Below are 14,506 nucleotides of genomic sequence, written 5' to 3'. Positions count from 1 at the left end.
AAGTTCCCGTGTGCCAGGCTGATGCATCCCAGTGCACTCCACTCCCGCCCAGGGCATCGCTGCCTACAGCCAGGCAACATATAAATATATCTATATATATATATAGATATATACAGATATATATATATAAATATACATAGCTGCTGCCTACAGCCTCCTGCACAGTGCACAATGCCATTCTCTGCAAGGGTTTGCCTTGCCTCAGCCAGGCTGGGAGATCTCTTCTCTCGACACCTCGCTCCCTGCCCATCTGTTTGAAAGTCTACAGCCAAAAGAAAATGGGAAGGCCCAGAAATCCGAACCGCATCGCGGTCCAAGTGTTCTGAACTGGGACAAATGGAGGAGGAGGAGGAGGAGGAGGAGGAGGAGGGGAGGAGCAGGGGGGGAGATTGGTTTAATCCATCCATTTTTATGAAACAGGAAAACAAATGGAGTCAGGTAGCTTATGTCATAATGATGAACAATATACAAAGCACATGTATAGCAATTATTATAAAACATGTATTTGTAGTGCAAGTCAAAATATAGGGACTCTACTCATACTGGCCAGCTAGAGGGAAACACATGATTCTGAGTGATCAAAAAGAGCCCCAAATTCAAATTCAAAGTCATGAGAGCTGACAGTATTACAGAGTACAAAAATATGGTGAAAATTTACACATTACACATAAAGTACGTAATTTTTTAATAGTTTACAAATAGAGATCTACAGATATGTTTCCAATTAAGCTGGCTTTTACTACCCACCTACTGTAATACTTTAGGTATGGTTACATATACCAAAAGAACAAAAAAAAAAATTCCCATAGCATAGCTATACAGCAACATATTAAGGTCTGAAGATTAGACCAGTACATGTTAAATATTTCACTGGTTTACTAAACTGACATTTTAAATCATTTACAGTAAAAAAAAATCTTATAGACTTGTCTTTGAGACTGAAACAGAGTGTCCTTTATTAGTAAATTATTCAGTATTTAAAACAAGGGTTTGAGACCTTACAAGAAGTCTCTCTAGGCAGATGGCATGAAAAATAAGGTATTTTAAAGGCAGAGTTTGTCAGTAATGTAATAACTGATTTCTATTGTAATTGAACTAAACTAACCATTAATTTTCTGATTCTTTTGAGCTTGTGTTCCTTTAGGCTTTATATGTATTTCTGGCAGCTTATTTGGTCTCCACTTTGTCCACATCGGATGGTTTTCATTTTTCCAATGATGATACAGTAATGTTCATTTGATAGTTTTTACACACAAATAAATAATGCACTGTTAACTCTATAGCTAAGAGGAATGGGTAGGATGCCTATTGCATAACAATACAGAGAGATCAAGTAAGGCATGGGACAGATACAGCAACTCCACTTCATGGGATTTTCCTGGTTTTTTCCTTTCACATAGTAACACTAACAAATTTCTTCCAGTGTTTATTTTTTAGAAGGTTTCTTTTTTCTTTTAACTTTGCTTCTTGTCTATCTCACACTATGTGTAGGTGAAATGTAGGAAAAAGCCTTCAATGTTTTGCTTCAGATGCCAGTTTAAAAAAAACAAACAACAAAACAAACTTTCAAAGAGTTCAGACTAGTACCGCTTTTTTATCTTCTTTTTTTTCTTTTGAAAAAATGAACCTGGGTTTTTTTTATTTCTTTCTTTCCTTCTCACCCTCCTTCTTTTTTTTTCTTGGTTATCTTTTTTTTTTTTTTTTTAAACACACATCATGCTGTTTCAGGGATATCCTTTAGCTGCACTTGCAAGACTTTACAATCATGTTGGACAGCTGTTCAATTTTGGGTGTTTTTCCAATGTAGTAGAGGATGGTGAGGGGTTCCAAATCCTGGGATACACAGCACGGAGAGGCTGAAGCTTCTGGATTTATGGTGTTATACAAGCTGAGTACCTAGAAGGAGAAACCAAAAGAAAGACAGATTAAGGCAGCTATCTCTAATGAGCAAACTGTTTGCTGCATCAGTTCTTCCCACAGCACCTGAGAGAATGCCCATTGAAAGTGGTATGAAGATTCCTAGGTTTCAGTTAGTTTTTTATGCTTTTCCACTTCAATCTGGTGTTTACAATATGCCTGAATTTCCTAAGGTTTTGTCCATACAGTTAAACCTCAAAGCAGGTACATACTTGGAGTCTGCCTCTGAAGCGTAGCCCTTTGAAACAACAGGCACACTATATTTTGAGTAGAGAGGAAATGGAAAGGTTTCTTCAGGCTGCCATTTGCTGTGTACAGGATTTTGGATTCATAAGTGACAAAAGAGAAAAGAGACCTCTTTAGAGCATAGGCACTCCTCTTCTTTTACCCTCTGGCTATGTTAATCAAGTCTATTAATGCCACCCTGCATGCACCAGGACTCAAGGTGCAGTTACTCCTGCTGAGAGCATCCTGGATTCCTATGCATGGTTCTCTGCAAGGGAAGTATGTAGGGTTAGCCACTGATGATACATAGGTGCTCCTGAGGATGCCATTAATGCCTCAGCCAAACACCAAGTGACCTTTTCCTAGAACTTCCACACAACATTTACAGCTTAGAGAGACAGAAGATCTGTTCAGAACAGCAACACTAACTACTTTATTAGGCAACTTCTGGCTCCTCGGGCAATTATCCAAACCACATATTTGTGACCATGACAGTTACTCTTCCTCTTTCCTTTAAAAACAAGTGCAGTTCCAAAACGTGTACACCATTACTCCACACCAGCACGGAAACATACTCACCTTATTTATACCTCTGCCTGCTGACACTGCTAACAGTGTCAATGACAATGTCACAGACAGTGACTGCTATGAAGGGGTCTGTAAACTCAGGAAGAACATGGTATCATGGTTTTACCAACCAAAAGGAGCTCAAGCTGTGCCTTGGACATGGTGAATTGTCCCTGCTGGCTGACACTTATCTGTCATTTTAAGGGAGGCTTGAAAAAGGGGAGACATAATTCTTATTATGGACCCGAGGGTGAAATTCTTACTTTATGACAACTATGATGCAAATGTCTGTCTCTTGCATTTACTGTCTAGACACCCTCAGTGACAGCTGAGAAATTAGCACTTCACAGCAGAATACTACTCATCCTAGGGCAGTTGGCTAAAACACCACATCTAATCCCTAAAATAAAAAGTCCCATCTCAGACAACTGTGATTCGGCTCTTCAATATGCCACACACAGAGTCCCTCCTTCCCATATAAATTTTCAAAGTGTAAGAAAAACATGTCTTTTGAAGTAAGAAAAAGACAGCTATCAGTAGATTTTCATGAAATTCAGCACAGCAGGTGCTAACCTTGAAATGGCAGATCATAAAAGTGTGTGATGACCAGGCATTATAACTCAGCCCTTTTGTTACTCTGGAAGTGCCTCCCTCTGTGTCTTTGCTGACCAAACTCATTGTGCCATCTTCCACTCATGTCTACAATGAAAGGCCTTTTCCAAGCCACCTCCAAAGGCTACGTACTCACAAAAAGTATACAATCCAACCATGTGTTCATACCAATGAACATAAAATAAAAAAAAAAAGTAAATCCCTGGGACAATACATTTCTCCTGCTTCTACACTAGCTTGAGGCCATATGTAAGTTCCTCTATGGATCCACATTTCATCATCCTTAGTTACTGAGACTAACTCTGGACACTGATGCTGATGTCAGTCCCAGAAACATAGCTCAACCTGCAGTTACAAAACAGAAGCTGAAAATTAGCAAATCCAGTACTTACTCTGCTGTGCTGAGTATCTGAGCTCCATAAATACGGGCAGGCTCCTGCACAGAAATTAGCATGGTATCCTTTAGGTTCATGAATCCATTTCCAGCCAAGATCCCTCTTGAAGTCAATATAAAGTGGACGCAGACAGCAATTATCCTGCACATTCCTGGGAAATAAAATACAAACACATTGGTCATAACAAACACAACACCAGGAATAAAAATAACCCAGTTGCTTGCTCCCTGAATGATCCTTTAGAGGTAGGCAAGTCTGAGTCACAGAAATTCTCAACTAAATCAAATCAATAGTATCGTATGCTGTAATTGAAATTACAGTTATTACAGGATGCTTAGACAAGGCAGGACTTGCTCACACAGACAAAGCTAATGGCTTCCCTGGAGGACTACTCAAGTGTTTTTCTCCAGGTCCTACATGGGAGACTCTGGGTACCTGAACAAAGTGAAGGTGATAATTTGGCTCTAACTACGGGGCTAATGCATCTGGGAATCATCCCAGATGGAACTGAGCTTCTGCTGTCTAAGGTCACAACAATCTGCCCCTGTCTCTGTGGGATTGAAGACCGCTGGGCAGAGACCTGCTGCACACAGATTCTGGGTCTGAGAATGAGGGTCTGCATTCAGTATTAAATGCCAGCTGTAAAGAAACATGATAAACAACTGCATGACACCTCCCAGGCTGGCACGACTGTGTAAGAATATTGGATATGCAGGCATAGTTACCTAAAACAATAGGCAGCATCTAGAGCACGCTTCTTCCGCCGACTGGGCTGTTGCGACTCAAGTCTGTAGGAGGGTAACAACATTAGCAGAAGATGTGGGGTCTTCCCACTGTATTTTTTCCTATTGGACTTTAAAGCTTTCACATCACCACTGGAATATGTGTAGTCATCAATACCTTCAAAAAATACATTTTGGTGATAAACATTGTGTTGCTTTTTCTTCACAAATTAAATAAACCATCTCTTAAAAATAATCTCTCAGAAACTGGGCCACGATGGTGTCAGCTGGGTATATTTACTGGGGAAGTGGGGGCAAATTTCAACCCAAGATGCCTAAGATATTCACAGTTCTCATGTTAGCTATTGTATGAACCCTCCCACATTCTCATTTATTTAATGGCATTTTGAAACGTTTAAATGATCTACAGAGAAGGCAATTTCAGTCACTGTATCTGTGTGTCTTAGCTTCAAATGCCCCAAGCAGTGATTCTTTCATTGCTTCATTTAGAGCAGTACTCCCAACTTTCAACAGGTATGTACCTTTTAAAACCTTTTAGCACACTTAGAGCTGCTCTGGATACTTCACCTTCATTTCCCACTCTTACTTCTATCCTGTCAGCTTGCTCCATCACATTCAATCCTTTCTGATACGTCTAAATTCCCTGTCTTTCATTGCCAGTTTATTTAAATCTGCTAGTTTTCCCCAGAAAGTCAGTTATTCTAGTCTCTTCCTTTATATGGGCATGGCAAAGACACTGATCAAAGTATTTCTTCTTGAAATGGCAATCCATGGCCTCACATTCGGTATTCTCTTTTTACACTAACTGCCTTGCTGGCTTCTTACCATGGCAGTAGCACAGACAAGAGACTCAAGGTCTTGGCCTTTTATAGGAGTCAAGTTATGCCTTTTGATAAGATCCTTTAAAAAATTAACCTCCCCAAGCAGATATTATCATCTAAACAGAAAAATATACTCTCTTCTTTTCTTAACATGTGCAATTACAATGACCAAACATCATACTAATAATTTTTTAAATGCACAGAATGGCTTTAATCATAGTAATAGTACATGTATTTATTTACAGGCAAAAATTCCAATGCAGTGAAACAATGGTTAGAAAAACTTAATAGTTGACAAGGAATATAGCCGAATACTTAGACCACAAGTGAACTAAATCATGATACACTTCAACAAATGAGAACTTCATGAACACAATTTAGATTAAAATTGTTTCTAATAGAACTATATATTCATATGTGCTGGTGAATGGTAACTGTAGTAAAGTCAATTAAATATCATTTCTCCTTGTGAAACCAAAAGTTTAATGGCTTAAAAACACAAGAGAGCCTATATGATCTTGGTATATTTACTCCATATCACCTTGCCTGCTGTCCATAAAGAGCACATATATTCATAACCCTCACTACACAGTTTTTTTATTTTTTAATGCCCACTCATTCAAATCTTTTCAACTAAGTCTGACTAATTACAGTACTAGGATGGAGAACAAAAGGTTTACTTTGAAAATATTGAGCTATATTCTCATTACTATCCAACAGCAGATGGCAAACTGCGCAAGAGACTTCACTAAATCCAAAATGGTATGCATATCCTGCGAGCATGCTGCAAATTGTAGCACAGACTCTTAGGGACATCAAAGCTGCATGCATAGAATGAGACAGCTTTTTCATGCCATCTGATTTTAGAATTGTTCAGGTGATATAGTTTTACCCTTGTGATTTAAGTACCATTTCCTACCAGCTGAGAATCATGATTCTCAAACGAGCAAGTTTTCAAACAGCTGAATGCCATTCAGGACGCAGAAACAGCTATTTTGTTTCCCTACTCAATTAGTACATATAAAAACTTGGAGTTTCTTTTCTTTCATTACCTGCAAATCTTGCTTCAAGCTCCTCACTTTTATTTGGGATGATGTAATTATTGGAAGCCACGAAGGTACAGCATGGACAATGTAAGCTTATCTTAAATCCAAGATTCCTGTCTGCAAAATATAAAAGCGAATGTTGCTGGTTTTTACACATTGAATGACTCTGAAATACTCCCGAATTAATGGAGGGGCAGCTGGGGCAGGAGTGAAGGCAAAGAGCACTTGTTGTCACCTCTGTGATGGAGCCACTCATGTACAGCCTCAGTGACATCAAAAGACAACCATTCTCCTTCAGCTCTTGTTTTAACTACTTTGCTGTCGATATAGCGCTGTCCTGGGGATGATAATTCCTTAGATTTTAAAACCTGCAAGAAACAACAAGTAAGATTGCCTGCAGGTTAACATTTACCTGGTTGCTTTTAAAATGGACCACTAACATCAGAAAATGGCACAAGAAACTAACTACAGCTGAAACCTCTATGCAGCAGATGAACATTCTTGCACATTTTCAGAAAGAATCTTCTTAGGGTGTGTAAGGAGAAGAACAATATAAAAACACCCTTATGAAATCAGCTTAGGCACCCAAGCAAAACGCACAATCACATATTCCTTCGTGAGAGAAATCGCACAGAAAAAACTGCCCTGAAAACTTATCCTGTAATAAAAGTGCTGAAGAGATCACAGCAATCATCAAAATAAGCTATTTTACCTTCTTCAGTAATACTTACACTGGCTAGAGCGTAAGATGCCAAAGTCCTGGCTGTACAATGTAGTCTGTACACTGAAGATACTACATTGCTCCCCTATAACTAACCTATGTTATTGCCTTATTCATGCTTTTAGCCCTCCCTCTAATTTCAGGTACTAAACATACATTAAACAGATGGCCATGCATGGATTTGTACAACAGGTGAGGCTGCTTCCATCCACACTTTGATGCAGGCTGTATTTGTGTCAAATGTTTCAGCAAAGCTATCACTGACCAAGCAATAAAAAATACCTGCACAAAAGAAACCCAGGCCATGCATGACCAGAATTTCAAGTGCTCACAGTCCTCCTCATCCCAGACAAACAATTCAGTGAGTGCCTTCCCATATAAAAGCATTGCCTGCTATTATTTACCCTAACTCTAGGACAAAAACAATTGGACTTTTGGCTGTTGACAGGTTTCTGGTTTTCTGGTTATTACTCTGTTGATAGTTTTGTGATGCAGGGAGCTGGAATGCCATGCAACATTAAGTTAGCTCCAATCAAGACATCACATGATAACATCACTTTGTAACTTTTGGCATGCCAGCTGTGCGACTTCATATATTGTTTTGGGTTTTTCCGTCCTTTAAGCACTCAAGTCCATCTCCAAATGAGTTACTGACAATATCTCATTGTTTCCTCCTATTTTCTCAGCCCAAAACAACCTGACATCTAGCAAGCACTGCTGTAATAAAATCATGCTGAAACCACATAATACATGTAAAGAAAAATATTTCAAAAGAGGTGTGAAACTATGTCATCATGATAAAATCAGGCTTTTTGTAATTAAAAGGCTTGAAAAGCTCAGATTCTGTCCAGCACGTGGAGTCAGCATGTAGAGTCTCCCTATTTATTATCCAGCAAAGCAGTGCTGGATCTCTCTCTCATGGGCCAACAGCATGGCTCCTACAGTAACATTTGTCTTATGAAAAGAATAGCAATACGACAAGCTCTTTGTCTTCTTTCTGACTGACACATTTAGCAAAAAGCCATGAGAAGATGTTGGTTCAAGTCCAGAAGATTACTAAGGGCCCCTGGTAGGTGATGCCGAGTTCCCCAGCAGAAACTAAGGTCACTCAAATAGTGAACGTTGGGACTCCTTTTTATGAGGTAACCTTCAAACAAAGTGTCTGAACAACTGTTTACAGAGAGTCTGGCAGCAGCAAGGGGACTACCATTGCTCAGAAGTGCCAGAGGGATGAGAGAATCAGTAATCAATGCTGGGAAAGTCCCAGAGAAGTACAAATATAACTTTGCCTTCCCTTTGGTCTTTATCAGGTCAAGTGTTTCTGAGGATGTAATGCAGCTGTCATTCTGCAAGGATGTGTAGGGGCTGGGGCAGTGGGGGTGGTGTGAGGCAAATGGGACACAAGAACTTGGCTTATTTCTCTTCCTTTCTGCACAGTCATATCTTTCCAAAGACTCCAGAAACTGCATACCTCAGTTTTGGCAGTGATGTAAGGACTAAAAGTAAGTAATGTGCCAAAAGCAATCTCCTGATGTTAACTATAATTGGTCTTAGACATATTCTGAAGACACAGCTGTGCCTTGGTATCAAAAATATATGTATTTATCCCAGTATTTATCCCAATTGCTACCAAAAGACAGAGTCAAGTGCTGTCAGTGTATACCTGGTATAAAAGGCATTTGCAAAAGTACAGTAAATCATCACTGAATGTATCCAATGGTACAAGGAAAATCTGTCTGCGCTGTTGAGCTGAATGACAAGGAAAATGTTGGCAGGTTTCTGAACTGTATGGCACTGTGGGACAGGGTGGATACTGTGGATTAAAAGAGCTGGATATTACCCATCCTATGGTACCTACAAGATCTAAAAGTAAAGTTTCTCTCCATGTTGTTTACGCAGCATGTTCAGGAAGAAAATTATAATGAATGAGGTAAAAAGCTACAAACTAAGTACGAGATAATTTCCACAATTGACACCATGGGTTAAACAGGTGCTGGCAGGTCTGAAGCAAAAGGCTGTTAAGTGAAAAGAGTGTTACACTTAGTGAAATTAACTTCAGTCACCTTTTCTTGGGTTAAGTATCTTTGTACTGTTAGGGTGATGTATGATCTTAACAATCTCAGTACTTGTAAGCAAGAATGATATTCTAGCCTCACCATTTCCATCTTCCCTTCTTTTTCTCTTACGTTGTTGCAAGTATGGAAAGCTAATGGAAGATAAAATCCTAGTCTAGATCCTCAGAGTCCATTTTCTCCTGCAAAATAATCTGATTAAGTTTCTTTTCCTACACTGCTTTCTCTTTCCATCCACTCTGAAGCAATTGCACTCTATATAGTGGTAAACAAAGGAGCCTTTTTGTAGGAATCTCTCAGAAATTTTTCAGCTACAATATATTCTTCACATGAGTCTTCCAGAAATGACTACATGAAAAAAGCATTTCAGGTTCTCTCTCTCCATTTCCCCGCTTTGGTTTGCTTCTTTTTACTTTGCCCTGCATTTCTGGTTTTAACCTTCCCCATCAGCAACACACCCTTTTCTTCCAATACACCCTCAAGCCTACATCCTCAATGAAAACCTTCTCTTTCATTGTTTCTAATAGTTTCTTCCTACTAGATCAACTAATTTAGTTTAAAAAAAGAATAAAGGCATTTTCTGTGCCTTGCAGCTTTTGTGCTTGAAAGCTTGTTTACTTCTTCCAAACACACTGACTGGTCTTAGAGGAAATATTACCTTCACCTATAAACATTGCCTTGCCTTACCTATAAACACCACCTCCCCTTCATGCCTAGCCCATCAAAACCACATCAAACAGTTATCAGAACTGCTGCTGCACACCTTGTACCTGCAGGAGCTAAATGAAAGCCTTTGTGCAAAAGTTTTCAGTGCACTAAAAATATTAACAGAGGGCAAGGGGAAAAAAGAAAATCCACAGAAGAGAAAGTCAGATCAGTTAAACTTCCCCTTTAATCATTCCTTCCTTCCTTCTGGCACCCAAACACACCCTCTTAAAGAAGTAGAAAAGGTTAGGTCTGACTACAGGCCATGACGTGGAAGTCTAAGGTTTTGCAATGGGGGAATCCTGGGCATCACCCACTGCATGCAGAGACACAGATCCCATCATTTGCATGAGCAGGAGACAGAGTTTCCACACAAGCAGCCCCACCTCCCTCGCTGAGGAGGGACACATCCCAACACCCACATGTGCAAACAGCTGGCGATGCACGGCAGCTGCGCACGGACAGGTGTGGGCAGGCACACCTTCACACATGCCTCAGAGAAGGCTCCAAGCCAACAAACCCGGCCTCTGGACATGAGGATGGCTGCCCAGGGATATCTGCTCACCCGCTCTTGCCTCCAACAGAGTGACAATGTAGCACTGCCTGTTATAATAAATGATTACACAGGGAACCTACGCATATGATCACATGCTGAGGGGATGAGCAGAATTGGAAGAAGTGTTACCAAAAGGTGATCCACCAGACTTCTAGACCAGTATACAGAGTAATTTTCACTCAGTAGCAATGCTCTAAATTCTAAGAACAACATCAGGTTTATTCTAGCCCATTTCTATATCTGATTGCTCCCTTTCACAGGAAAATAACCAACTAAAAAACTTCTTAATCTCCTCTTGACCAGTGTCTTGTACACTGCCTTCTACCTACCTTTTTCTATGCCCACCCCTAACCTACCTCTCGTGCACTTTTTTTTTCAATTCTGAGGCTTCTTGAAAACACCTGGTGAAAATACAATCTTACAAATACACATGAAGAGTCTCTAGACATCACTTACATGCAGCTACTGCCAGAAGATCAAGGTGAAACAAACACATGACTAAATGAATAATGCAGGTAATTGCAAGAAATGGTTGATGAAGAAGCCAGACGCAAATGAAGCATTACTCTTGTTTGTACAGCTCCGTATGTTCAGGAAGCCCAGCCGGCGATCTTGGTGATGACAGCACTCACATGCCACCCTCATCAGGCCTGCCAGACTTCTGGTATTTTACAAATCCTGTTGAAATCTACTCTTCATTCTGCTCAGTGTTCTGGGGGAGAACCTCTGCTCAGCTGGCAGGGGCTGACCCAAGATGTTATCTTGAAAGCATATCCAAAATCACCATGGCCAGGGCATTCAGCAGTGAAAAATTTTAGTTTTGTCACAAACTGGTTTCAGAAGAATGAAGAGTTTCCAAAAAATACTGTTTTGTAAATCACTTTTGTCACTTGCTATGCTTATTTTTCAGACTAACTGGAAAACATTAACAGATACATTTTTTAAAAATTTAAGTATCAAGTAGCTGAAATCTTCATTAAAATAGTGGAGGATGGGACTATTTATAGGCACACATGTTTATACCCTCAAGCAACTATCATACAGTTCTGAGTATAAAAGTAAGGATAAGGATTATCTTAGTCTGTATTTTATAAACTGTAAAGTACGCTCAGAACACTACATAATTCATGATAACAAACAAAGCAGAACGCTTAGAGAATTAGCAGAAACATGACTTCTTTAAAGAATAGGGCATATCAGAAGCTGACATGAGCAGAGCAGCAGCACTCAAGAGTCAGTGTAATTAAACTGGTTCAAAAACAGACTCGAAAAGAACTCCTAAGCCCAAGACTGTTAAAAGAAACATAATTATTTTGCTCAAAGTTTCCTTTGCCTACTCCCCCGCTCATATATTTAGGCAGCTAAAGCAGGGGATAACTGAATCAACACATTAGTGTATGTATTCTAGACAATAACCACTGACAGCAGACACCAGAACAGCCTGTCTTAGTGACTCATTACACAGCTAAAAGGAAAAAATTTGACATGAAGATACACTGGTTCTTTCAAATAAGCAGAGCTCCAGAACAGCAGCTTGTTTAGTTCATTTCAGATTTGGTATTCTGGCCAATAACTACTTCTAGTCTTGTATTGTCACCACAATCAGATGCAGAAGAATAGAAAACTTGCAAGTATAATTTTCAGTGGAATAGTTTTGGCTAATAAATTCACCATCTCCTCAGCAAGCAAGCAAACAAAAAACTGAATGTGGTTCAGCAGTGATGATACACAGGCTGATGCATCAATGACATACATTTGCTGCAGCCAAGAAAACCAAGAGCATTTTACAGCTGGGTTTGAAAATTATGGTCACCGACTCTTTTGGTGACTTACAGTTTCTTGAAACAAGTTGATGAACTTTCCAAACATAGTAATAAGATCAAATGGCCACTTAAAAATATCTATCATGTTTCCTGCACTGCCTTGAAGCTTGAAATGGTCACTGCTATCAGCCAGTGTGGGTTCTGCAGTCACTGAACAGCAGTAAATACAGCATTATCTTGTGAAAACCTGTTATCAGTCTCTCTTTCCTGTCCATTCATTCTGGACTGTCTGATCTCCTCCCTCCAGATGCTGTTGGCCCCCTGATAACTTCCTTCCCTTCCCTTCCCTGTCATTTCAGACTCCTGTGATGTTCTTGTGTACTACAACATCCTGGCAGGGTCACTACTCTTTCTCTTACTTATCAGTCATTATCCATGATTTCCATTAGAACTTCACGACCCTTTTAAAAATCATGGAAGTAACCTGACATGTACTTGTAAGCTTTAAGTAAATAAGCCCGTACAATGAGATCCAGCGGCAAATGATGCGCTTATGCTGGTTAACATGAGGGCAGAGAAAAGTTCAGCTATGCACAGCCTGGCTGAAACTGCCATTTAGGATGACCTTTACTGAACTAGAAGAAACTGCAGGGGACTCCAAGCTAACTCTCTACATGGGAATGACCAGATTCCCAAAGCCTGCATAAGCAGCTGCTTGGCTTTTCCAAATTCTTACATAGTATTCACCCTGCTGAAAGATTCACTCACTGCCTGGTTCCATATTTCAAAGGTCTCTTCGGATAGCTCTCAGGGACTTCAGCCAGCTCTTTCTGGAACTTACAGTTAAAAAATGGCCATGCTAATTATCAATCCTTTCTCATTCCCTGGTTAAATCCGAGGCCTTTGATCCTATCTTGGACACAAGGAAAGGCAAACCCTTGATTCTGCTGCAAACCTCTCCAGTTTCTTACTCATTATATGTGAAAACATATGGTGTAAAGTGCAAAGCTTCCCTATAGTACCTTTTGCCAGACAATCAGGAATCTACTGGCTATCAAAATTTTAGCTGCCTCTAAGCGCAAGGGACCGGCTGCATATTTTTTAAAAAATTGTCAGTGTGAGTTTTCAAGCTCTTCTTGTAACCACTCCTGCAATTGAGTAATTCAGACTCTGCCTTCAGTGCAATGGAGTTAAAAGTGCTTTAGAGTCCCCCTGCTTATCAATGAAGTATTTCCATTACTTGCAATGGTCTCCGAATTAGGCTGAAACCAAGGGCAGAATCTTTAGAGACTAGTATATGAGATGCAGAGTTCCTGCCAAAATACAAAGAAAGGTATGGAGTACTTGCCAAAGTTTGTAAAAAACCCATAGCTCTGCTCCATCTGCTCAGAACTTGCCAGACACGTTCTTCATGCAAACTTGCAAATAAAAAGAACATATTGCACACACAACCCAACCTCTTTTATATCTGGATGGACTACAGCTGCAGAAGGATTCTCTTACAGTGTTGGCTGATGCTCACTTAAAGGTAAAAGAAGGTGAAGTGTGAGGTGAGCACTTCAGCAGGTGAGAAAGGGAGGGGAAGTCAAGTATGTCATGGAATCACTCTGACTGACTCATTGCATCACCCTACAGTAAGGAGATGAGCTCTGGGAAGAGGACGGATCCTGGGAAGGGATTTCCTCTCCATTTGTTCCCCAAGCAGGGCCCTCCTCCTGATACTGAAGATATATGTGCAGTGTAAGTTGGGGACAGAGCCCTGAGGCTGTCCAGCTTGATTTATGTTTAAGCAGGCAGGAAGACTCTGAATTGTTCAAGCAATAAACAAGAACGGAGGGTCTGGGGTCCTTCTCCTGGAAGATTCTGAAATATTGAGGGCAATTTCCTGCCATTTGGGAGATTTTAAGATAGCTCCAAAGAAAGATTTTATATAAAATGAAGCAAAACAAAAAAATCCTGTAAACTTATCTAGCCTTTAGCTTTAACTTGCCAAAGGCACATTATGTTTTATTAAAATATCAACAAAGAGGAGCCAAAGTCAACAGAAATGGAGTGGGTTCTCTTGTCTTCTAGCCAAATCTCCCAGATCCTGCAGGGTACTCCTGTGTTCATCTCCTCTTTATGCACAAGTCTCCTAAGCCCTTTTCTCTTCCTCGGTCCTGTCCCTGACAGCCATATCTCATCTTCATGTGCATTTTACTACAACATTTTGGCACGCAGCTTTCTTGGCTAAATGAGTATTTGGACACAGTACTTCCTCCAAGGTGTCATCTTCTTCCACAAGTCCCTCCTCTTGCTTCCCTTCCTTTTGCCTGCCTTGCTCCCTATAACTCACAGTTCTCCTCATAATTTTCCCACCACCT

The 14,506-nt window shown here is 40.1% G+C and overlaps 1 protein-coding gene across 2 annotated transcripts in view; it reads right to left on the bottom strand.

Annotated features, from left to right (window-relative positions):
• Window positions 1-1,127: 1,127 nt before the first annotated feature.
• Window positions 1,128-14,506, bottom strand: part of TGFB2 (transforming growth factor beta 2) — a 58,907-nt gene continuing 45,528 nt past the window's right edge. Inside the window, exons 4-8 of one of the 2 annotated variants that reach the window (XM_062490434.1) lie at window positions 6,562-6,663; window positions 6,333-6,443; window positions 4,442-4,616; window positions 3,714-3,867; window positions 1,128-1,896 (exon numbers count right to left, since the gene is read on the bottom strand). In XM_062490434.1, the coding sequence (XP_062346418.1) occupies window positions 1,738-1,896; window positions 3,714-3,867; window positions 4,442-4,616; window positions 6,333-6,443; window positions 6,562-6,663 (701 nt within the window). In that variant the 3' untranslated portion in view covers window positions 1,128-1,737. Of the gene's footprint in view, window positions 1,897-3,713; window positions 3,868-4,441; window positions 4,617-6,332; window positions 6,444-6,561; window positions 6,695-14,506 lie in introns of both variants that reach the window. The other variant, XM_062490433.1, reaches the window with a different exon arrangement.

This window comes from Cinclus cinclus, chromosome 3, assembly GCF_963662255.1.
Source record: "Cinclus cinclus chromosome 3, bCinCin1.1, whole genome shotgun sequence".
Classification (NCBI taxonomy): domain Eukaryota; kingdom Metazoa; phylum Chordata; class Aves; order Passeriformes; family Cinclidae; genus Cinclus; species Cinclus cinclus.
Note: the sequence above shows the minus strand (reverse complement) of the source record. Positions and strands in the feature narration are given on the sequence as shown.